Raw genomic sequence first — 27,168 nt, 5'->3', positions numbered from 1 at the left:
TATTGATGCCTTTGTGGGTCTTAAAAATACTGTCGCGCTTATTTGGAAGTTCTCAAAAATTGTAGAGCGAATATTGCTCTACAATTATCATTAAGGAACTATACTGACTACAGCACAATATCTAGAAACTTTATTAATCTTTGGCTAGATGTACCCTGTCCAAAGTCAGATGCATAAAAGAAACTCAGTTTTCTGATAAAAGCTTAAAACTGACATAAACTGCCTACAAGTTACAAAAACTTTTAAACAGTTAATAAAAATAGGACCACCATTGGGACTCATTCAGCAGATTAATAACAGTTATGCTTATTTCTAACTATTTCCAGTGTAAAAACATTTAACATTAGAACACTGCAACATTCTTTTAGCATCACCAACTATTGGCAGAATTACTGAATATTTGGCAGTTGCACAAATTTTTAATCAACAAAAACTGGCCATTGTCAATGCCAAAAGCATTTTCAACTTTTTTATTCTAAAACCTACAGTAAAAACAAATGAAAGCTTTAACCTCTAGCCTTTTAAATTTGACATTTCGATTACATCCTTATCTATCTCAAAAACTCAATGCTGTTCTGAGCCTGATTTTGGTTCATTTCTAGCTGCTGCCCGTCTCATAACTGAGTATGAGAGGACTATAGCCAATGCCCACCTGCAGGCAGCTGAAGAGGTCAATGATGGAAGGCATAGCCTCAGCATCCACACAGTTTTTCTATCAAAAGCGAATAATTCTTGCCCACAGAATTTCAAATGTTCATCAGGTAATGCACCCAAATTGTTGACAAGGTGGAGTTATCCTCTCATTTTGGCATAATTTACAGATTGAAGGTCATGGTTATACTTGTCTCTGGTTACTCTAGAATTTAATCATACTTTCTTACAAGTTGTTTTATACTCTACTTTATTTGTTACTATCAATAGTACCTCTCATTTCCTTGTGAGAAAGAGTTTAAGGTAAATAGACCTCAGAACTACATAGAAGATTTAAGCAACTCATTAGTCATGTTACCGGAATAAATATTTCTGAAATCATTCAACATTTTTAGCACAGGTACAAAATAAATGCTATCTCCAGGTTATTTTTTGTCAATGTAGCCATAGCGTGTTTTTATAGGCTAAAAGTCTGACATCATGAAGGCTTTCCTGGAATAAGATTGATAGATATAAGTTTTATTTACAATAGTCAGTGCCTGTTTAGAATAAATAAGACCATGGGACAAAAAAAGTAAATTAAAATAAGTTATGTGTATTGAAAAGAAAGCTCTTTTTGTGTAATGCTATTCTATACCTAATGTAAATTGGCAAGATGTTGGTGTCTGGTATAAGGTGTAGTGATCTTTTAGAAAAGTAGGAATGTAATGAATCAGGCAGATTGTGAATACGATTTGAGTATTTTAAACCATAAATATCTAAAGACACATTTAGCTCTTCAGCTTAAGGGCATTTAGACAGTAGTCGTAACTGTTCATATCAGGTAGCATAACCCTGAAGCATAATTTTTAAATTGGTTCTAATTTTTTTTATCAGTTTTCACTACATAAAGATAATAAATAGCTTGGAGATACAAGTTAGTATTCACCATAGATATATAAATCTTATATATCTTATATTTATATATCTTAGGTTCAATCTTAGGTTCTATCTTAGGTTATATATCTAGGTTTATATATTTATGGTATTCACAAAGACATGTGTATCTGACATGACCCCCTTGAAGAAATCAATTAAAGCTTTGGCTAAAACTATTCGAGGCTGAAAACATCTAGCCTATGAAATGTGATTGACAAGCACTATGTGGTATAAAATAGTGAAATGTGAATCTGATAGCACTAGCCACGCTTACAGCCTCCCAGTCAATAGAGTTGCATGTACATGTATGGGTGGCGACAATCTGGTAAATGGCCATTAATTAGGAGATCAGCTCCCACTATAAATCTTACTGGTGAACTATTTTTATGATGCTCATTAGTGCTTCAATAAAGTTCCAAAGACAGTTAGATGTTTATGATTGAATATATACTTTAGAAGAACCCTATTACGCTTGACCGGGGCGGTTAGACGACTCTATCTACGGCGTTGAACTACTTTACTTAAAAGTTAAAGAAATGTTCTTAATCCAGCTATTTAGTTCTTGATTCTTTAATTGTAACATAATAATAAAGCTGAGACCGGTCACTCGAGTAATAGCTTTATTTAATTGCGTAAATGTAATTTAATGTAAATATTCATATCTTTAGGCATTCTTAAGAGTGTTTTGAGCTGTGGTTGTCCACTAATAGCTAGAGTAATGGCGCCAAGATCCTAATGTTAGACCTGCGTCGGTGAATTTATGTTGTTCTTACTTACTGGTAGGAGAAGCAATTTGTTTAATGGTTTGCCAACTAAAATGATGAAAACATGCTTAAGTTGAAAAAGGCAGGCAGTATTAAGGCGTTGGTTGGGCTCTCACCTAGCCTGCCTAATGCCTGTCTTATTGCTATTGTTTTTTGAATGTTTCATCTGATTTTTTTAGGCTTTATGAGATCATAGCAAAGAATTTTAACTATGTCTATAAATAATGCAAGTCTTGCGATGTGCATAAATGCAGTTTACACCTGATTTTATGTTGGCAGCGTGTGAGTGTCCTGTTTTAGTTTGCCGACATCACGCCACATTTTCAGATTTTTAGGCTTGGAGTTGGAGCCTTTAGCCTTAGTTCTAGAGTTTGAAATTGGTTGCTTGTTTAGTAACTTATCAAAAATCCCAAAAACCTTTACCCAGGCTTGGCCGAGTTCAAAGTTAAACTGTTTTGAGGAAATTTTTGAGTTTGCAAATTATTGATTCTAAAAAATACGACAAAGCCGATTTAAAAAGATTTTCAAGATAGTTCAACCAGTTCCATTAGACATCCCTTTGACTACCTCATCATAGGAACAGAGCATTTAAAGATGATCATGCACATAATCTTAGTAGATTGTATCTGAAGGTATCCGTATTCTTCTCTTAGTTGCGATGATTTTTGAAATTTGAGGTGATCTGACTGCTTTGAGGTGATCTGACTGCCAATCGTTTTAAGATCAAAAGTAAAAAGATTTGCTCGTGATTAAAACACTCAGATCAAGGGAAAGTGTGATTAGAGCGTCTATAGGTGCAAAGAGATCAACAGAATAGAAACCCATAATGCCCCAACTTGAACGCAATAGTTGATATCAACTATCGCAATGATACCAATTAGTGGTGTCATTTCGATCATATTTTTCTTCGGAGTGTTTCAACCCCAAACATGTTTTGTTGATTTTAATCTTGAAACATCATGGCAGTCAGATCACCTCAAACATGAAAAACAGCCAAAACTAACTATGCTATTGCGTATTATGGACTTCATCATTCTTCCGGCTTTTTTCTTTTGTTTAATTACTAAATATTGTTGATGAAGATAAACCAAAAGTAAAAATCAACATCAAACTGTAAATGATATCAAAATACCAATAGGCCTACTCTTTGATAAAATTCATCTTAGTTGGTTTTTAAGCATCAGCAGATAAATGTAAAGATGAAAAACGAGTCAAAAGTTTGAAAAACAATCCTAAAACTGGCGGCAACAATTAAAAACAGAATTATAGATGATAAATAATAATATTTGGGCAAATTATTTAGTGTCTAACTATTGCATAATAAAACAAACAATATAGTTCCTGAACTAATTCTTTAAAGCTTTGTTTTACCCTTTAATACAAACTGATTAATAAACAAATGCAACCATTGTAACTGTCATAAACACAACCATTGTAACTGCTATAAACACAACCATTGTAACTGTCATAAACACAACCATTGTAACTGCTATAAACACAACCATTGTAACTGCCATAAACACAACCATTGTAACTGCCATAAACACAACCATTGTAACTGTCATAAACACAACCATTGTAACTGCTATAAACACAACCATTGTAACTGCCATAAACACAACCATTATAACTGCTATAAACACAACCATTGTAACTGTCATAAACACAACCATTGTAACTGCTATAAACACAACCATTGTAACTGTCATAAACACAACCATTGTAACTGCCATAAACACAACCATTGTAACTGCCATAAACACAACCATTGTAACTGCCATAAACACAACAATTATAACTGCTATAAACACAACCATTGTAACTGCCATAAACACAACCATTATAACTGCTATAAACACAACCATTGTAACTGTCATAAACACAACCATTATAACTGCTATAAACACAACCATTGTAACTGCCATAAACACAACCATTATAACTGCTATAAACACAACCATTGCAACTGTCATAAACACAACCATTATAACTGCTATAAACACAACCATTGTAACTGCCATAAACACAACCATAAACACAACCATAAACACAGTCCTGTTCAGTAAAGTTCTTATTGTTTGCTTAAAAGCTGATTAATGTCTCTCTATTCATTCAGGGCAAGTAAACATCAGCTTTTATGAAAATACGAGTTCGTTTTTTGGAGGAGTGAACCAAATGGTTGGCCTGATCATTGGAACAGAACAAGATGGTGTGTTTGTCAGTGTCGGATGTAAAGAAAATATGGTTGAGCTTCCACTTTCTTTTATTCATTCAAAAGACTATAAACTTTACGTAGTTGAAAGGTGAGTCAGAAAAAAATTGGCAACTAAAGAAGCATATATGAGAATGTTTTAAGTGCAAATAGATTAATATACCGCTAGATGAAAGTAGGAAGAAAGTTAAGCAAACCCGAACCCTGCTACCTGATGATTAGCTCTTTTACGTTATTCTACAAAATATTCCTTTGAATATTTGTGAGTCTGTACCAAACATCAAAAAGAAAAGCTATAGACTTCTATTAACAAACTATAAACTATTAATTATTTTGCACCAACTTGAGTTGCGTATTTCTTACAAATCATTAAACGCTTTCTAATTAAGAAGACAGTTGGTCAAAGATTCTAGAACATTCACTTTTTCATGTTTTAAACTAATATGAGTGTTTGTGGTAACTTGGATACCTGGTGTTTTAGCCTCTTCACATGACAGGAAGCAAAAGAATTTGTCAAAAGCCATAAAAATTATTAATCATTTAAATGAACTTAAATTTGATGATCATATTAATTATGATTAATTTCACATCCTGCTAAGATTAGCTCAGTACGATTATCACTCATAACAACCGGCTGAGCATCGAGTCTTTCCAAAAGCATCCTGTCAAACATCTTAAATACTTAAATACTATACAAAAGAAGTTATATAAGAATTTATATAAAGGTCTTATCAATTCCATTAAATCGTTTACAAGTAATTAAGCTAAGAGGGCACAAAATTATGAATTGATGACACGCAGTGATGCTCTGAGAAGAACTATAGCACTTCTTGGCAACCTATCAGAGATATATAGCACTCTGCCAACTCAGGGGTGGTCAGGAGACGCTACAGAGCAGAGATTATGTTCAATAGCTGATAATGATTGAGAGATTTAATGTCACACGCGATTAGACTTGATTAAAAATAACTTTCACCCAGGTTATCTGAGACAAGTTATCAGGTTTGTTGGAACAAAATAACGAGAACCCAAACCTTTTCATTCTTTCCTTAAAATAACTTTCACCCAGGTTATATGAAACACATTATCAGGTTTGTTGGAACAAAATAACGGGAACCAAACCTTTTCATTCTTTCCTTAAAATAACTTTCACCCAGGTTATATGAAACACATTATCAGGTTTGTTGGAACAAAATAACGGGAACCAAACCTTTTCATTCTTTCCTTAAAATACATGTAAAACAAGTATGTAGCTGTAAAAGAAAAACTTGTTTGGCAGATGTGTAAGTTATGAATTTTTATTTTTGTCATCAGATTTACGAGAGACACACCATAAATATTAGCTTTATAGATTTTTTTGTCTTCTTGATGCTTGCTCGTTCATGTCTGTCATTAATTTATAACGTTTTGCAGATCGCTCTAAAAAAGACCTTTGAGATCAAAGGTTATTTTTAGAAACAGCTGCTGACCATGTATAGTTTCCAAGACAAAGACATTCTATGCGTTTCTCAACAAAATTGTATCAACGGATGTATTAAATATTCATAAAAATACAGTAAAGTAAATAAATTTGTAGATGAAGTGATTACGGTATGATGGAGCTTTCTCTATATACCTTCATATGAAACTTCAGTTTGGTGATTGCTTGTCAGTGTACAGGCTCATTTGCATGAGTTGGTTCGTCAGAGAGTGATTTAAGGTAACATACGCTTCCCGTCATTGCCGGTGGTTTTTTTTAGGATTTTCACCCCAACCTGCTCTTTGCAGTTTAAACTCTCTAGGCCACCAAGCAATGGCTGCTTCCTTCTACAACTTTTTAATAAGCTGTTACTAACTTATTTTCACCCAGAAACCTCTTAGAGAAGTGAATAGAGGGTAAATTGACAAAGGACTCTACAATAACTTTAGTACTAACAAATATATTTAAGTATAGACCCTCGAAGAGAGAGGCCTCACTGTCATGGTAGACTAAATATTAGGACAAAAAGACAATATAAACATTTAAGAATTTGTTTGTATATTCTCCAAATTAATAAATATCTGCTAAATTTTAGTGTAACGCATTTCTTGTAACTTTAGATCAGTCCTAAAAAAGTGTAAAGCAAGCCTCGCTGTGAGTGCAAGAAAAGAACAGATCACCATGAGAAATCCATATAGACACCATTCACGGAGCATCCAGCTGATAATTGATCTCTTCACTCAACAGACCATTGATGACACAACAGCGTTTCTTGAAAGGTGAATATATTAAATTCTATATTCACCTACTCCACTGTATCTTATGCCATGTTCTTATTGTTAGTGGATTCAGTTTGCAGTGATGGTGTTTAGATACTGGATTCCCCTACCGACTAAACAAGAAAGCAATTTGAATTTTTCTGAAAATTTACAGCTTTTGCTGCAAACTTCAAGGAAACATGACAGCATAAAACCTGTATCAATTACGGCCTGTGGCAGACTATATAATTCACAACCTGACATCCCTAGTTTTAAAGATGAAACTTTGATACAGTTAGTACCAGTTTTAAGATGCGTGTTTATAGGAGAACTAGCCGTGCTACCCGGCGTTGCCAGGGTAACAAAAAAGTCTTTGGACAGAAATTGATTTTAACATTTTAAATAAACTAGTCTATGTTTGACCTATAAGCTCGCTACTCGCAGAAATATGAAGGCGCGTTGGCACCGTTGCAGTGTTTCACTTGCTATTTTAAATAAGCGATTGATTTCAGATAAATATCTTTTTACAATTTTACTTTGCCTCAGTACAACCTTGCAACAGCAAGGTAGATTTGTGGTTCACCTGTGATTTGCCATTTGTTTCATAACCTGTTTTTTATGTTTCTGTGAACAAATAAGCAAAAATTAAAAAAAAACCATGAAACTGGGCATTACTGCAAGTATTAGACAGCAATCATATAAATATTATATATACAGTATATATATATAATGTCTACTGTATGAAGGCCCGGTGTTGTACCAATAACAAAAAAGTTATTACTCAGGAAAAATATTTTTATTTAGCATATACAACATTTACCACCCTAACCCTAAGTTGTGCTTTGTGGATGGACGTAATTGTTTCGTGGACTTCAATGCGTAAGAGTTGTCATGTACATGATTCAAAAAGGTCCTGCTCAACTGTAACAGTTCACAATCTTATTGTCCTATCATTTATGTCATTTCAGTGATACTGGCACATGCAACTTTATAATTATAATAAAACATTCAATATTCAACTCTTGCTCTTAATTTACACTATAATGCCCAATGTGACATATTCGTCACAAAGCGAAAAACTTTAAAAAAAGTCATGATGAAATTTTTTCTTTTTACCCTTGCAAAAAGGAAGCTGAAATAAACTAGATTACAAAAGAAAATTTTTTTTATCATGGCTTCAACTACCTGGGTTCTGCGGGGTTAAATCACACTGTACCGGCTGTAGTGTCTACTACAGATTTATACTGAATGCAATAATTCTGTTAGCCATACGAGTTTAAGCATTTTTCTTTGAGTATGAGCACACATCTTTCTTCTGGTTTGATGTCTTGCATAACACTCACTGCAGTGTTAATCGAGAAGCCGTGAAAGATTGGCATGTGTAATAAGTATGTACCTAATCTATTTCTTTGTATAGCCAGTTAAACAGCATAGTGTATTGAAAAGTGCCTGTCTGCAGAACTAGAGATTCCAAGTTTAAATTCAGTACACAGGGGATTCTTCATTTCTAAAACTTTATTGCTTTAACATTGTCATAACAAACATTTCGATTTATATTCATATATGTATATAAAATGTACCATATATATATTATATATATAGATAATTTTTTTTAGCATTCCATAATTTTTATCAGAAAAACAGTTATGTATATAGTGTCATCAAAACAAAAATATAACACAAATAAATTAATAGAAAAGTATTGCCTTGCGGTGTCATAAATTCAACAACAAAACTTTGCACCTTGTCACTTTCTCTTCACATGATTGATGGTAAGAATTTTAAATCAGAAAATACTTAAACTGCAGTGTGCTGCCAACGATTTAATTTTCAAACTGCTCATCCCATGACTTGCATTCTGAATATGACTGCACCTTGCCAAAAAGCCAATGACTTGAATCAAAGCACTTCAAGCTTAAAAAATCAGCACTAGCTGGCCAGATTAATAACCCCTCTTGACCAGTCTAAACACACCCTAAGATATCCTGTTAACCCCAATAATGAATGGTGTTTCTGTACCATGAAGGTTTCACAAAAAGCTACATCACAGTGACTCAGGACCTTCAGTAAGACAGAGTGCGAGTGCGGAGTCGGAAACTAGAAGGCCTAAGAAAAAAGCTCGTTCATTGAAATGGTTAGCCGACAGATCTAAAATCAGAGTCAAACCTATTGCAAGAGAAAAAAGAGATGTGACAAGACAGTTCACCTGCAACAAGATGACAGTAAATCTAGAGTGAGTTTGCAATCTTATAACGATAACTCCCTGATTGTAACCAGAAAAACTAAACATATGATAATTCTAATAATTTATTTTTTTACAAAAAATAAAATAAAATAGGATTTGTTTCTACATTTAGAAAAAAATTTAGCCAGCTGTTGGGCAAACTATTTTTTAATTTAGCAGTTTTATTTTTTACTCTATATTTTCAGTTTACTTATTGAACTGTGTTTTAAACTTCGCACGGCTTTGCAAAAAATTCTTAGTACTGTCTAAATGGTAAAAAGCTTGACGCAGAGTTCATCTTATTAGAAGTTTTATCAATCATTTGAACAGTTACCAACTTACAGCTAATATTTTGAAGAATTAAACACGTTTGAGCATGATGAAACTTCCAGTATTAGTTTGAAACACTTTTTATGATAAGGAAGTAAATTATATTTGATTTATTGTGTGCTAGTTGCAGATTTTATGCAGTTCATTATACCGTAAAAAATTAACACAAAACCCTGACATTTATAGCGTTTGTCAAAAATTGTTTTTTGACCAACGAACGAACACAAACAAATCTAATAAAAAAAGTTCCCAAAGATGAATAACAGTTGATTGGGTGTTGTGTTTGTAGTCGATCAGTCATAGAACAGTATCTACAGAGAATACGAGGAAATAATGTTAACGTGATGCAACCAAGCACAAGTGGAGCATTTTCCTACTGCGCAGGTGTCTGTAGATCAGTTCAGCATTTTTTCAGTAGCTCTGATATCTCTGGTCCATTAGTTGAGCAAACCCAACATGATCAACACTGGCAAGCAATAGAAACTCTTGTTGGTGAGAACCTTCTGACTGATGGACCCCAGGCTGGCTGTATTGGCTATAATTATACCTTTTTTCATGTACTATACATTGACGGATTTACTGTCAAACAGGAATATTTGCACTTTCCAAGTGAATGCACTTGCGTATAGATGTCCAAGTCTGGAAAGAGTTTGCTGCCCAGGTTATCCTAGTGTACATAAATCAGCCAATCAAGTAAACAACAATAGCTCAAGTTCCTGAGTTACTTCACTTTCTAGCATGAGAGACATTGATCAGTTTTTCGTGAGCCTTAGAATGATCATATTTTGACAGCACAATTACTGTGGGTGCTGTTGGGTTTGTCAATAAGATGGTATATCTACTACAAATTTTATTTTTTATTTTGAAAATTAGTACTGATTTGTGTCTGCTAAAAAGTGTAAGTCTGATTGAAAAGTGTTTGCAGAGTAAAAAATGCCCAAATAAACTAGTTTTTAGGTTTTTTTATTATTCACATTTCTTCAGAAGCATGTTGTATCTTGTCTAGTGTAACATATTATTTCACCGACACCATGAGATGGCTTACCATGTGCTGCCCTACCTGAAATATTGATTGAAGTTAATTGTATATGCCACATTGAAATTATTGATTAATTCAATACGCAAAAGGCACCACTAATGTTTCTCCATCTCATAAGACTGCACCTTTTTCTATCAAGTTTTCTGTATTTTGTGCAACCTCTTTTTGATAAAAATGCTACTTCAAACAATAGATTTCAATAAATAGCAAAAACAGTTTACATGTCTACATTTATCATTTCCAGAACTCTGATGAATGTATCTTACTAGGTAGTTTCAATACATGAGATAGCAGTATTACTTCTTACAATACCATCACATACTTTCTATTACTTAATATATATATATATATATATATATATATACATATATATATACATATATATATATACATATATATATATATATATACATATATATATACATATATATATATACATATATATATACATATATATATATATAAATCTCAGTGTTGATTATTTGTTGAACTGTTGTCTATAGTCCAGTTATGGCGATAAAGTTTTAAAAACAAAAAACTGCCTCACACTACAATTCAACTCAAAACCCCAGTTCTGCAGACAAGCATGCTATGCACTAAGCCCCCCATCCTAGTTGCTGAACTATGGAATAATTGTGCGCATACTTATTACACCTGCCACTTTTATTGGCGATTGTTGAAAATTTGCATGCTTCACGCTGCAGCTAAAATGCTTGAACTGCTAGAAAAACATATGCGCTCAGACTTCTCCAAAATACTATAAATATATGTATATATAGCATAAACTTAATTAAACTTATCGCTCTCACAGAAATAAGCACCTTCATTTAAAAGTTAGAATGGCAAATGTATATGCCAACCAAAAAAAATGTTGTGTGCAAAAACTTTCTTTATTACCCATGCAACACTGAGCATTCACCTAGTAAAGAAAGAAAAAAAAGTAGGAAAACTTTTTTTGTGGGTGTTTTTTATTACCATGCATTCCTATCGCACTGAGTTAAGTTGATCTCTCTGTTACTGACCTTGCAGCAAAATATCTCATGTAGTTTTGTATGTACTAAGCCATTAAAAATACTCTTTCAATTGATAGATACGATTAGTTGCCGCAATGCTGCCTTCCCCAGAGTTAGAGTCAGAATTTTTAGGCAGCCTTTGTGTAAAATTGCTTTACCGTCACACAAAACTTACAGGAGAGATAACATTTTGCCAGCTTTAATGCACCAAAAAATCTTTTTTTTGTGAAAATTCTTTGCAGAGCTTTCTTTAAGAAGATGATGCCAATGATCTCAATAAACCTGCATCAAGCTGGTACCAACCCTTTGTCATTAAACAATTGACATGGGTGCATGCCAATAGTGAAGGCTTTATGATTTTTGGCAACAGAGTATCCTGTGATTGGTGCACTTGAGTGGCGACGTTGGTTGCGCCAGCGTTTTTGTTGCACTTATGACTGACTCATAGCAGAGAAAATTATAACTAGACCACCCAAGTGTGGAATAGTGCCAGATCACTTTTCAAAACATACTTTTCACATTATCTTTCACTAAGATTGTTATTTTATCTAAAATATGCTTCACTTGATGGATTATGCATTTAAGCAGTGAAACACTCTATTTTTTTACAATCCAAAACCACTCTAGAACAGAAAAAAATCTGAAAGCTATATGTTTAATTTACAATGTGAATCCAAAAAACTTGCAGTATAAAAGAAAAAAATAAGTTTATAGCAACCCAGAATGTGGGCAAAGAATTATTGTTATATTTGAAAGTATTTTGCAACAATTATAAAAAACACAAATCATGAATAAGTAACTATTTTATCTTACAAACTGATTGGCTGAGCTTTGCAATGACTGCCTAACCAAGCGATGCGCTTTATTTTGCACTCCATATTTGCAACTGCGCTTAAAATTTAACTGAACGAGCATTTACTAAGTTGGCAGATAATTTACAAAATGAACAGCATAAAATAGCTAATTATGAGGTCACATGTTTCTTTAGGCGCTTGACAAATATCTTCACAGAATATTGTTAGATTTTTTGCTCAATGGTGCTTACTGAGCTTTATGGAAAGCTTGTTTTTTATTGAAATTTTGAACTCTCAAGAGTAGAAGGTTACGAGACAACAGACGTTTACAAAAGTGTCGCATAGTTTAGATCGAGCAAATCTTACAAAAAATTTTAAAAATTGCCCACAAACTATTATTTTGTAACTTGGAAATTTGCATTCACCTTTTTTGTAACCAAAGTTTCATTATACAAACATTTTTGCCTAGACTTCTAGGAAAAAATATACTAACGATTAAGTGCAATTTTTGTGCTTTTTTATTTGAATATTGAGAAAAAATGGCTCCAAGGAACTCAGTGATAAGCCAAGAGTGACTTTTAGTTGGACATGCAGTATATTGGCAACCTGACTCCACTACTAATGCTATGTGATTGACTCTTCAATACATTGCAAGTAAAAATGGCTGTCTAATGACTAGTAGCCTACTACCAGACTTTACCAGGTAATTACCAAACTTGGTTTTGTGCATTGCTGTTTAAATCAGACTAAGATAAAGAATGCAGTTAGCAACGTTGTAATGGAGTTCAGTTTAACATGCAAATCTTTAACAAATAATGCATGGTAGCTTTATAAAGTGACACCAGACTAATTTAGCTTTTTATTTAATTGGTTGATAAATAAGTGCTACAGGTCAACATTGAAACATAAAAAGGCAAAAGCAGAAATGTAAAATCAGCGGGGGAACAAAAAAATTGTCACAATAAAATAATTACTGTAATATATTAAGCAGAACAGATTTCTTAATCAACATGTGTATCGTAATACAGCTTGCTAAAGCCAACACAAAAGTGCTGCCACAACCACACTGTAAAACATGGAAAAACATAGAAAAAACATATTTTTTTAAAAATATGCTTGAAAGACTCGGACAAGAGTTTACAAAGAAAATCGAAGCAATATAAACTTTGAAAGAACAATTTCGTTCTCAGTCTAAAAATAAACAAATTTAAATTAATTTGTCGTTTCTTTTTAGAGAAATAAAATAACCAGTAGGCTATATGCTATAGGTTATATGGCTTGATAAAACACATACCGGTATAGTATAATTGGTAAAAGTTAAAAATAGTAAAATTGGTAAATTAGGATAATAATAAAACGGTAAAAGATGGAATGAATATTTAGCAGTCATTGGATAAGAACTGATTAAATATGTCTTACGATGACATCACAGAGTTCAGATGAGTGTAGAAAAGATCTATAGTTTAATAAAGGTCAAATAAAGGTCAAGTCACAGCGCCGAGGCTGTTCAAGCTGTGGGCAAGTCACTATGAGCTAAACACAAGCGCATTGAGAAGGGTAGTGTACATACTCAAGTGAGGTTGTCATGCCAACGGTGTAGAGAATCTCAAAAAAGGCATATGCGTAACCGATACAGCTAGCTTGTGGTCCTTCAGATATGATATTCTGCAAAACTAGTTGGTCGAGAGTTTCCCAGTAGCCATCATGCTCAGCTTGCTCTCTAAGAGGTGCAGAAGCCATGGAATCTTTTGGGAATCGTTGAAACGCATTGCAAACTCCTGAACAGTAGTAAAACTTTGGGCTCCCGGTAGGTACTATGAATGCCTTTTGTCCTCGCAGTTGCTCGATGTATTTCTCAAGCTCAAAAAGGCTGAAAATATTATTTAAAATAAATTTTAAAGCTTGTCAGTTAGGGCTATATCATAATCGTGAGAGGTAGTATTTTGGAACATTATGGTTTGTATTTGATGGAACTTTAATTTGTATTTTATGGAATTTCGGTTGGTATATTTTGGCATCGTGGTTAATGTAATAGTTTTTGAACAAAAGCAGAAAAAATTTGGTTTTTAAGGCTCTGAAAATACCTAAAAAAAGTTATTTTTAACAGTTTTTCTTCTTTTTACACCAAAAGTAGCATGTTTTCCTTGATTGTTTTACATAGATGTAAATAAATTATTATGACAGGGAGTGATGGCATATTGATACAAAAAAGTTTCAGTGTGATTGTTTTATAAAATTATTAAAGCTTTTAAAGCACATACCAAAAATAGAACATGCTTATATAAACAGTTAGTTCAAGAAATCTCCAAAATCTCTAACTACATGTATAATCAAAGTAAAAAATCTATACATCTCTTGATCAAATGACGACCAGAAAAGTAATGCAAAAGCTATCAATATTTTTTAAAGGAATTTTTGTAGGTTTTTGTAAATATTTTGTGGGATTTTTAAAGGTACACTTCACATGTCGCAAATCGATTAATAGCGACATGACACATTATTGACGTAATTAGATAGAAGATAGAAAATTATTATTTCTTATAATTAGTACTAAGCATATCATTTAAAAATTAGTTTAAACTGAAAAATGGGCTTTGGCTGATTCACATTTTTTTCTAAATCTGCTTATCTCTATGCCACATAGAAAAATGTCTGCAACCATTTTATCTTCTTAAAATGAAATTGAAAATTTTGTCACAAGTTATACTATTTTAAAAAAACTTAAGCTTTGCTTTAACATTAATAATACCTACACAGTAAGGACAAGCTACTTTTATTAATATCTTCTTTTTGTGAGATTTTCAAGTTAAGAAAGTAAATGCTGTTATATGAAAAAGAAAAATGTTGTTATGCTTGTATAACTCTAGATCAGGCATGTGTTGAACAAATGTTAAACATATACTGTTTGGATTTCTTGTTAGTACTCAGAAATGCCAAGTTCATATATATATATGGCCTGTTAGAGTAGAACATTCAAATAGAGACTTTTACTGATACATTGTATCTACAACATCCTTTGTTGATATAGTCTTAATGTGATGCTCTTGGCAATATATAATTTTTGCTATTTTATAGTTTTCAGTTTATGACTAGTTAAAGAACCAACTCTGATAGATTATGTAGCAATATCAGCAGGTTTATACTTACTCAAGAATTCTAGCATGTTTGTTGCACGTCTGCGGTTCTGATTCAGCCAAGCTCCGCTTCTTCCTTTGGGTAGATGGGGTTAGAGAGTATTTTGGTGGGTGTATATTTTCCATGGTAGTGAATATTGAAGGAGGTGGAGCGAGCTCATTTCCTAAATTGTCTAAACTGAGGCTGTTGTTGGTTCCGTCTCTCAGTTTTCTCTGGAATCTGTTAAAAACACCATCAACAAGATTATTTGAATCTGGTGGGATATAAACAAGTAAGGCCGCTAGAGGAGAGCCAGTAGTCAATTGAAAAAATTAAAGAAAGAAGCTTTACTGGCCGCACAAAAAATTGATAAGCATTTGGGCAACCTGCCAGCTGGTTTATCAGGAAATATTTGGCTAAATGAGGGCAAGTATGTACAGAGATCAAACTTGGCTGTTAGCTAAATTTACCAATACAACTCATATGATATTTTGCGCTAGAACTAACATGTGTCATGCTTAATCATTTAAACATAGGTTTAATAATTGAAAATAGTTTTACTGCAACGGAATATTTACAATTAAATTATTGATTACTAAACAAGTTACCATGAACTATGAATAATAGAAATGTCAATAAAGCACCATTTTTATAACATCCTTTCTAGAGACTTCTGAGTACACAAAGGTGAGAGATACTGACATAATGCAGCAGGGTATCCACCGGCTAAACTTTCTTATGCTATCTCACACTTGTGATGAGAAGATACAATGTGTGTTTATGTGGATAGCCCTAGTAATCCATAGAATACTGTTACACCTCACAATAAGGACAGTACTAGAACCATGTTTTGAGTTTAATGACCAGTTTGCATCTTGTCTTATTGGAATCTAGTTTTAACCTAATCTGCAATCAATCAACCTAGTATTTGGATGGAAAGCCTCCTATAATATTTTATTTGAATATTTATATGCAATAGGCCTATATGGTTACATATAGCGGGATTTTCCTGATGTTCAATAAATCAATGTGTAATATACCAACATAAATATTAAAAAGTACTCAAAAGACATATATATATATATATAGTATATATACCTAGATATAATGTATTATTTGTATATATACATATATAATATATATATAAATCATAAAGTCTGTGTGTATGTAGTTCAGTTTGTCCCACTATAGCTATTAAAATGATTTGATCTCAGAACCTCCCATTCACCAGACAAATGCCTTATCAATTTTGAGATTAATAAATTCCATTTGGCAATATGTCCGTAAAAATACGATATGGCTCTCCGTTACGGCGCAATGTAATTCTTGTTTTCCTAGGAGAGCATGTAGCTAGCTCTTATTAGTAAGCTTACTCAAATTAGCCATCGACAGTGTGCCAGGTTAATAGCAAGTGACAGGCAACTCTCATTACCTCTCAGTGTTTATAAGCTGATTTTCATTACCCGTGCAATGCTGGACATTTTCCTAGTATTCTGCTAGGAGAACTGCTATTCTGCTATATATATATATATACATGTATACATATATATATATATATATATATATATATATATATATATATATATATATATATGCCACATATATGTCTGGTGAAGATCGCCAATCTAAGGTTGGCGATCTTCACCAGACATATATGTGGCTGAACAAAGATAACCTAACGGCCAATACAGAGTCGCTAATCATGGCAGCCCAGGAGCAAGTGCTCCCAACAAGGCAGCTCCAAACGAAAATCTATCACACTAGAGGCGATCCTAGATGCAGACTGTGCAAAGATGCACCTGAGACCATCCAACACATCATCAGTGGATGCAGGCAGCTAGCAGGGACGCATACACTGAGCGGCATAGGCCTAATCATGTCGCAGGTATTGTGTATAGAAGTCTATGTGATGAGTATGGCCTTAATAAACCACAACACTGGTGGGAAGCTCGTGGTAAGGTCAATGAAAATGACCGCGCTAAGATCTTCTGGGACTTCTACATCCAAACTGACAAGCATGTCCTAGCAAACCAACCAGATATAGTGGTGGTAGACAAGGAGAACAAGAGGGCTACTATAATATATATAGCAGTACCCAATGACTACAATATAGCCAGCAAAGAAAAAGAAAAGGTAGAAAAATATCTCCCTCTTGGAGAAGAAATTGAAAAATGCTGGAATGTAAGAACAACTGTAATCCCAGTAGTCATTGGGGCACTAGGCGCAATAACACCGGCGCATAAAATGTGGCTTGCCCAAATACCAACAACAATCAACTCAGGTGAGTTGCAGAAAAGTGCGCTATTGGGAACAGCTAAGATCTTGAGGCGAGTGCTCAAACTCCCAGGTCTCTGGTAGGAGACCCGAGTTAGAGCAGAATTTACCACCCATACGGGGTATCCGGGGTGAGGAAACAATTTTATATATATATATATATGCCACATACAGTCAAACATGGATAACTCGTCCACGGATAGCTCGAACACATGGTTAATTCGAACATTTCCTTTGGTCCGTTCCCACGTAATGATAAATTGCTATAGATAACTCGAACTCAACACTGTTAACTCGAACTGTTTTTTTGCCCAACGGCTACCGAAACGGTTGTTATCGCTTTAGAAAATCACTTAATTCAAAGCCATAGAGGTAAACTTCATCTTTTCGTAATTCATAAGCATCGTTATTACCACCATCGGCAAAATATTTTTGTCAACGACTTTTCTAAAGGTTTGGTGAAATTTGATTTATACTGCTATACGATGAGTAGCACGAGCTAGCCGGGTCACGCGCGCAAGGATTTTCGCCACGCACATACAAAACAAAAATCGCATGTTGTTTTTGTTTTGTATGTGCGTGGCGAAAATCCTTGAGTGCGTGACCCGGCTAGCCCGTGATGAACAGTTTTCCGACGTTGATTCCGTGTTGAATCAACGTCGGAATGTTGAATGTTTAAAACGTCTTAAAAATTGTTGTAATTAAACTTTAACGTTGTCTGAGCTACAAAAAACTATTCATCGTTTGACCTAAACACAGAATACGTGTGTACATTCAATAAGTATCTATTAAAAAAACGTGAGTGATATAGAATGTACGTAAAACCTCGTAAAACTTCTAATTGAACTGCCTCGGAGTGTTGCTCTTAACGAATCCCAGGTAAAGTAAGATAATCTTTGCATAAACTTCAAGAAAAAAACGGCAAAATTGATCGTGAGTAAAACCCCAAAAGAAAAAAATGTCTTTTCTTTTGAGCATTTCAACAACGATCAAGTTTTGCCAATGTCAATCTGAAAAATGTCCTGGCAATAACATCACCTCAAACAACAAACCAATCTCAAGTGATAGAAAAATCTCTATACTTTTTCATAAAAACGTTTTAAACTTTACATTAGAAGCATTTAATTTGAAACAAGCCATTTGTGCTTTTGATTTATATTATAGTTTGTATATGTACATGTATCTACTGATAAATACATGCACTTGTGACAGTGCTCTGATAACTTGAACGCTCTGATAATTCGAACACTTTTGCTCGGTCCCTTGAAGTTCGAGTTATCCATGTTTGACTGTATATATATAGCATATATATATATATATGCTATACATATATAGCACAATATATTTAGGTATATATATATATATATATATTTATATATAAACATTTATATATATTAATCAAGAACTCATTTTAAAGGTGAACTTACACCATTGAAGTGATGCAAATCAAAATAACCGCAATAAAGCTATATATAGCTATAAAGCTTTAAATAGCTTAAATAGCTTTCAACATAAAGCTAAAACACCATCTACTAAAATTTTGTATTAGTCCATCTTTAATAAACTATGTCATTCTTTTATGAATTGTGCTAAACTGCATAAAAAAGGGTATTTATAGATTAGCTAGCGCATGACTCAACCTTCACTTGAATCATTTCGGTGGCTACTAGAAACAGCATCTTGCTACAGATGAGTTATTTCCTTTACTTACGTCTCTGTGAAATTCTGGTTGCTCAAAGGCCTTGAGAAGTCAAGGAGGTCAACAATGAGATGGATGCTGATTGGCTTGTTGTTACCCCTGCTTTTGTGGTGATCAATCTTCTGTACAATTATGGACAGCTTTTCATCACATTGTCTGATCAGCTCTCTGTAACACGGGAATACATGTAAATTCCAGTGCTAAGAGCAGCAGAAATATGCTATCGGAAGGTGAAAAAATAGATTATACATTTTTATTTTAAGCCTAGCTATATTAATAAATCCAACTTCATCATTTCGTGTGTCTTTCTGTTTGTTAGTTCGCACAAACGCTATGCGTTTCCACATTTTGTGGTCGATTCCATCCCAACTTTAAATGCATACTCTCCATGCCTTTGACCAGTTCACTAAAAATATATTGTTTCAAAACTCTTTTAGGTCCCACTGAACCAGCCTCTGAAACTCCTACCTTCAAGCTATCTGATTTAAAATAAACAAATTTTGGGAACTCCAGGTTTCCTGCTAGTTATGCGATAAAAGTGAAAGTTAAAATTTACTTAATACCAGAATGCTGTAAAAATGAAGTTTCCTCTGATGGTGATAATACGAATAAGCTGTTTATGAATACTTCTGAAACCTGGGCTTAAAACTAACTTTTTAATAATTTTGCTTTAAATAGTGGCTCAAAGCTTCTCATAAGATTTAACCAAGTCAAACATTAGTTTAAAAATGTATCAGAGGTTTCTAAATACTTGTTTGCTGGTTTTAAAACAGAAGTTATGCTTATACATGGTTGATTTTATCGTTTTATTTTTATTTTCATCGTTGAGTTTTATTTTATTTTTTTAGTATCAAAAAAAACATGACATTGTATCTGAACCACCACCAATTTTTTGATGTTTTCTGTCAGCATAATTTTATGATGCAAAACCAAACAGAAGTACTATAATGTCTGTCTGTAGTTTATTTTAATCTCAAATCAACATAGTAAACTAAAATGAATTGTTACAAAGTGACATCAGTGAATTTAATTTAGCTGTTTAATAATTGTTTTTTAATGTTTTCTGCCAGCATAGTGTGATGATGCACAAATAAACATAAGTACTATAATGTCTGTCTGCAGTCTATTTTAATGTCGAATCAACGTAGTAAACTAAATTGAATTGTTAAAAAGTGATATCAGCAAATTTTATTCAGCTGTTTAATAATTGAAATCTGTAAACATAAACAATAAATTAGTATTTGAAGACATGTTATTACAAGTTAATCATCAACTTAATTATTTAGTAATTAAGTTGACTAAATAAAAGTTTTTACTAAAACTAGGAGCAATAAATATTGTAACATTATTATTTTGTTATTATTACTGTTTTTATTTTTTATTTGAATTAACACTTTATTTTAGCAAAAAAATATAAATCATCTACTTCTTTAGTACCAAACTAAGTTGCCAGTTCTGTCTATTTAGGTTCATAATCCAGACAAAAATGGTTCCATCCAACCCTTCCTTTTTCTAAATCGTTCGAATGTAACAAAACAAAGCATGTTGATACTTTTTGTTTGTTTTGTTTTATGTAACTATGGAATGAAAGTTATGTTTGATGTTTTAAATGAGACTTGCTGATTATTGGCTAATCAGCCCAATAATTTGAAAGAAAAAGTATCATGAATAATTAAAAACAATTTCGCCATTATTTGTTTGTTTTTTTATAAAGTTTTTAAAGTTCAAAATAGAAATCTTTTTATAGACATGGAGCAAAGATACTAAATACACCGTTATATTGTAATTATATTAAATTATTGATTTCCTCAAGTCTATAATACTTCATCAGTAATGACATTTTAGTCTAAGTTTTAGAATGAGATCATGAGCTAGCGGAGTGTTATGTAATCTGATTTCCCACTCCTCTTCTGCCAAAAATTTGCCTTAACGGAGTTTAGAGCGATTAGCCTTGATGGTTTTTTAATTAAATGTCAATTAAATTAAAGTTATCAAATTGAAAAATCTTTCATGCTCTACTAGTTTCAACAAAAAATTAAAAATTTGACAACTGCTTTTACCTATACTAATTTTAATCAGAGACTTTAAACGAGGTTGACAGGTAGGAATGACAGCATGTATTATATTTCCCTTAAAGCTGGCAATGGACAAAATGGTGCCAATTTTTGTAATAGCGTTATAATAAATATATAAATATATAACATAAATGTAAATGTCTATACATATTTAAATCTCAGTGTTTGTCTATCCGACATTTTGTGTATCCTATTTTCAGTTAAAGCAATTAAAAACTAGCAATGAAAATCTGTATCACAGAAGATTTGATCTTGTAACATCTTGTACACAAGACTACACACTAACCCATTATGCTCCACAGGATACAATGGATTCATTAGACAGACAGGCATCTGGGTTAAAAAATTTATAGCGACTCCGTGTTACGTGCGACATTACTAAAGCTTGCTCTCATGGCTCTTATTATTATGTTTAGCTTACTAAGTAAGTCAATTTTATTCAAATTAGCCAATGGTAATTAGATTACCTGCCACTGTTTATTAGTTGTTTTTTATTATCCGTGCAACGCTGGGCATTTGACTTGTAATATAATAAATAGCACTGTAATAAACGTTTGTTTTTTCAAAATAATTTGTCAGATAATAAACTGATAATATTATTTAAAGTAAACCATAAATTGGCTCACGGATGCTAATATATGCATGCACTTGTCGGTAAAACGTTTTCTGTAATTTTACTTTTAAACTTATCCCTGCATTAGTTTCGCAGTGGAGTCTTTTTCAACTGAGGTTATAAAAATGAACATAAAATTTCAATTGGCTTAGGAGATCACATCAAATGTGCAACCAACCCATCCGCAGTATGTACTGTATCATGAGTACATTGTACTACAAATCCTACAATACTTTGCTAGTATGTTGACACGAGTTTGATCTAGCTCACATATGACAGAGGCAAAGCTTGCAAAATGGTTATCTACACTCCCCAAAATGATGTTGATGCATTATAACACATGCCCTCAGACCGCAGCAAATAGGCACCCCGCAAGAGCAAAATATTACATTTTGCACAATGCTTTGTAACGCACAGAGCAATGGTTCACTTCATTTCAACATCTCTTTCATTTAATGTTCAAGTTATTAAGATTTCCCTAAAGTAGATTTGTCTTTTGGTGTAAGACAAAAATAAGAGATTACCGTCAGATTCATTGAAATATATTTCTTTATTTATCTTATCATACTGGAATATACTTGTCAGGTTTTTAATAGGTTTGAAAATTGAGTCACTTGGCTATATGCCATCATTTAATGATTTTATAATACGCATTCTCTCAGTCCAGCCCTCGACTAGTTGTGAAATTATTTATTTGACCCTCCATCCATTTGACTTTGATACTCCTGATCTAGGTGCTAAATTCAGCAAATATTTAAATAAATTTATTACTTGACCAATGAAATTATGTAAAAATATTAGGATTTCAAAAGTAGGCCCACATGTAATAAATAATAATAATAAAGCACAACATTTATTTTTGAATATTTTGAAATACGTCACAGATAACAGATTAAAAACTCCTCAAAACATTTTTTAATTTTCCTAGAGCCTCCTGAAATCTTTTTGCACTATTCTGCTTTCAAAGACAAGATTAACAAAACCAAATTTACAATTAAATTTAACAGCTGCATTTTTTTTTCATTTGTTTTATTTATTTTTTTTAGGCTATGACAAAAAATAGATAAAGCTTTATTTTCCCAAACCTACTTGCTCTACAAAATAGTGTTTATGTCAAGTATAAGAAAGACTGTCAAAGTTGAATGAAAAATTTATTTTCTTTCCTAAAAGCCTGGACAGCAAACTAACAGCCTTTTCAATTAACTTGCAGCACAAAATAGTATTAACCAAAACTTCCGCTAAAACCCTCAGATATTGTAAAAGTGATCAGAAAGAACTCACTCATGTCTTTCTGTTGTGTATATCATAAGATCTGTTGAATGGATAAAAGAGAGACGCAACTCTTCCATGTTGCTCTTACATCCAACCCATACAAACAAGTGGTTCTGTTCTGTTCCGATGATGAAATCTACTAGTCTGTTAGTCTTTCCCAGAAATAGGTGCTCGGATTCATACACGCTAGAGTTGATATCTCCTGAAACATTACGTTACACATTTAGGCTGACATACTTTTAAACCTTTGTTCTACATGAATCAACTACATGCCATAGCAAACTATTAATAACAAAAATATTCAAAGTATTTTGGCTCAAGAATAAGACCAAAACCACGGTTGTTATGTTAGAAGAGTTCAAAGGAGTGAGTCACTCCAAAGTACTTGAGCAGGATACATGAATGAGCCAATTTTAGGATGAACTTTTCCTGATGAGATTTGCTTGTTTTGTTTCAAGTATGAGTAGAAATTGTTTTGTTACTATAGTAATTTTAATTATTTACTTTTTTAGCACAATATATTGAAATAAAAACAAAAGTGAAACAATATAAATGAATATATAAATCAAATATGTGTCTATAGTCGACAGACAAGTTCAGGTCTTTATATAAATGATGCATTCAAATCTTTCATATTGGAAAACACTGGCAGTTTTAGATTGGAGAAACAACTGCAAAATTGAAAAATTGCAAGTTGAAAGTTTTAAAGTCATCAAAGCAATTTACTGTTAATAAATCTGACTGAAAACCAAAAGTTTGTAAAATATCTTTTAGACATAAAGCTACAATGAATCATAAAGCTACTTTGAAATGACTTCCTGTCATTATGTAATGTTATAGGCATTTATTGCCAGTTTGTGACGCTGTACACGTTTCTTGCCAAGTATTAATGGTTTAAGCTATTAGAATGATAAAAAGCAGCCTACTTACGCTTACAACTTTAATTAATGTTATGTTTACAGTGTTGCGCAATGCATTACAATATTAGTCATATCTTCCTTTCATGCTCAACGAGAACAGTATGGAGAAACTATGAAAAATTAAAAGCAATAGTCATGTTTTATGTCGGGTTTTTATCAGGTATGTTAGTACAACATCAGTTGTTGCAAAACAACTCAGTGCGTTTTATCTCCATAATCATATAGATATAAGCATTTAGATCTTCAGTTTTGTACAATTGTTTTAGAAAAAGCGTTTTAAATTTTGTAAACTGTAGTTCAATTTTAAATGAATTATTTGCTTAACTAACATCTTTTTGTTTTAGAACACAAACATTTAAATTTGCAAGTAAATCTATGCTAATATATATTTTAAAGCCATTGTCTTATTTTATGCACATTTGTGAAGTCAAATACCCATTATTGTAGAATAACAAACAAAGATCTTGTAAACGATTCCCAATGAGTGAGAAGGTAGTAGCCTTATGGTTGATAACGGAAAGTCAAAGCTACCAAACCTTCACCGTTTTAGTCTTACAGTGACTAGTTTAAAACTATTTCAATACATCCCTTAATTATTCAAAGTTTGTTTGTGCCAAAAGCTTTTGTCAAATTCTATAGTGTGACTGAAATGTGAATACTTATTCACATTCACAGTGAATGTGAATGTGAGTGGAATTTGAATGGCTGAATGCCTTTTCCCTATGATTACGGTAGAGCCACTTATTTCAAATCCTACAATAATACTGTAACATCCGGGTAACTGTTATAAAGCTGACAACGAAATTACCAGTGAATATTCTTATATTTCTAAACTTTTAAAGTAAGAAACAGTTAACAGTTAGCTGCACAAGTTATCATATCTTACCAGACCAGCATTTGAAGTGTTCAGGACAGAACTTGTTTGTCGGTGGAAGCTCTAATTTGTGAATATTCAAGTGATGCTTGCCATTATTTAGCTCTTTAGCAGCTTCTATATGTGCTTCAGCCAAGGTCTTGTGGAGCTCACTCATCTCCGGAAGACCATCTGTAATATTACAATTCCAACATTCAATAAGATTATCTGTTACTTTTAATTATATTATTTTCTTTTTCTACCTTATGTAAACATTCTTTGTTCTATAAATTCTATATTCTATATTTTATATATAAATTTAACAGCAAAGGCTTTAAAGCACCGTACATGGAAAATATTTATACACACTAATGTCAAATCAAAACAGCTTCCTTGAACATTTAACTATATTTGTAGATTATTTATTCTTTATATTATATAGGCAGCTAAATTAATCAATATAAATCAAACTTATTAAGAATAAATGTCCATCATTAAGTTGGTAAATTGCTTGCTACGTTACAGACTCTGTTTTAGAGACTTTCACAATATAGCCTTTGCGCTTTCAAAGTTTGCCAAACAACGATTCACACCATATTTTTCATCTAAAGATTCATCTGCAAATAATTTTGAATAAGAACCATGGTTTTTCTGCAAGCGCATTAGCAAACTGTTCCTGTTATATCAGTCTGTTAAACTACCTAATATATGTAGACCTGCGAACAACCGAAGCAGGTTGTAATATACAGGTCACGAGTCTACGTAATATACATAGACTTGCGAACAACCTGCAAACAACCGTAGCAGAACAGTTTAGCTTGTACTGCTTAAACTGTTTTAAGATTGTCTTGTTGTGTAACTGGTGATAAAGATAATGATTGATGACTCCACGTAGCTATATATATCGCAACATTGAACGTCGTGGTTAAATAAAATGCTACAAAACATCAGTGCTTAGCTTTGGCTAAGTTGTTTTATTGCAACCATTGACTATTATGGTTTAACTTAGAGCTATGAGAGAATGATAGCTAGCTCGACAATCATCTAATGAAACAATAAAAACAAAATTATGCAAGATTTATCACATTATAAATTTACCAAAACATCTACAAAGTTTCACAAGCAGAATTATTTTTAAAGTAAAATCTTCAGCCTAGTTCGCTTCTAGTAATGGAGACTTTTTAAAATGACTGCAACAGATATTATATGGCTGCTTAGAAAATCATAAAGTTTATGAAAATACAATATATATTTTCTTGTGTTGCTGGATAGTCGTAGTACTGTATCATTTAATAGCATTCTATATTAAATCATGTTAATTGTAATTTTTATAGCTTTTAGTAAAAAAATACAGTGATGACAAAAATCCCATAGTCATCTGATGGTGCCTCCTAAAAAATTGTAAAACCCTAGGTAAGGATAAACAGCCAAGGATCACAAATTGCCTTGCTCATACATTGTATAAGTTTTTAGGCATTAGAACGTATTACAGTTGCTTTTATATTTGGAGTTTTCCTTTGTGGTTTTCTTTGGAGAATCGAGTTTCTAGCAAGATTTGAAAAAAAGTATTGTAACTTTTCTTTCGCTTGATCAAAAACTCATACTCCATGTATCTAACAACTATAATAGACTTTAGTTTTCAAACAACAAATAATTTTAAAACAAAGAAAAATTGCAAGAGACAGCTAAAAGAGATATAAAGATTTGCACTTACAAGACAGTTGGAGAGACGCGATGAGGAAGCAAAGTTGAGCCAGAGCATTAATCTGTATTTGAAGCATCTTCTCAGGTGATTATCAGCTCACTAAAGATAAACTTCTTAAATAAAGCGGTGCATCGAAATCAGCGTTATATATATGCTTCATCGCTTCCTAACGCTTGGCTCCCTTCCAGTCTCAGTTGTATCCTTCATTGTAAACTCTTGCGGTTATTTTGAAAGAATGATGAAGCCTATTTGGGTCAAAAATTAGAAACAATCAAGTAGATGCGATAAATGGGTTTAAGAGTTTGTCAACAGTAAATTGAACACATTTTAAATGCTTTTGACTTTGATAGCTTAAATACTCTGCCAAATTCATGAAGTTATATGATAATTTTTAAAACAGTGCTAATCAGGGAAGCAATTAAAATAATGTGTTGATATCATCTAATGAGTATTTTCTGCTTAAATCAATTTCATTCATTCT

At 32.7% G+C, this 27,168-nt stretch overlaps 1 protein-coding gene across 1 annotated transcript; it reads right to left on the bottom strand.

Moving 5' to 3' along the window:
* Window positions 1-13,036: 13,036 nt before the first annotated feature.
* LOC137400117 (uncharacterized) lies at window positions 13,037-26,775 on the bottom strand. Its single transcript, XM_068086430.1, has 6 exons — window positions 26,697-26,775; window positions 25,016-25,174; window positions 23,219-23,411; window positions 19,262-19,417; window positions 15,310-15,516; window positions 13,037-14,032 (listed from the first exon to the last, which is right to left on the bottom strand). The coding sequence occupies exons 1-6, from the start codon at window positions 26,761-26,763 to the stop codon at window positions 13,696-13,698; spliced, it is 1,119 nt and encodes a 372-aa protein (XP_067942531.1). The 5' UTR covers window positions 26,764-26,775; the 3' UTR covers window positions 13,037-13,695.
* Between the last annotated feature and the right edge of the window lie 393 nt (window positions 26,776-27,168).

Source organism: Watersipora subatra, chromosome 7 (assembly GCF_963576615.1).
Source record: "Watersipora subatra chromosome 7, tzWatSuba1.1, whole genome shotgun sequence".
NCBI lineage: Eukaryota > Metazoa > Bryozoa > Gymnolaemata > Cheilostomatida > Watersiporidae > Watersipora > Watersipora subatra.
Note: the sequence above shows the minus strand (reverse complement) of the source record. Positions and strands in the feature narration are given on the sequence as shown.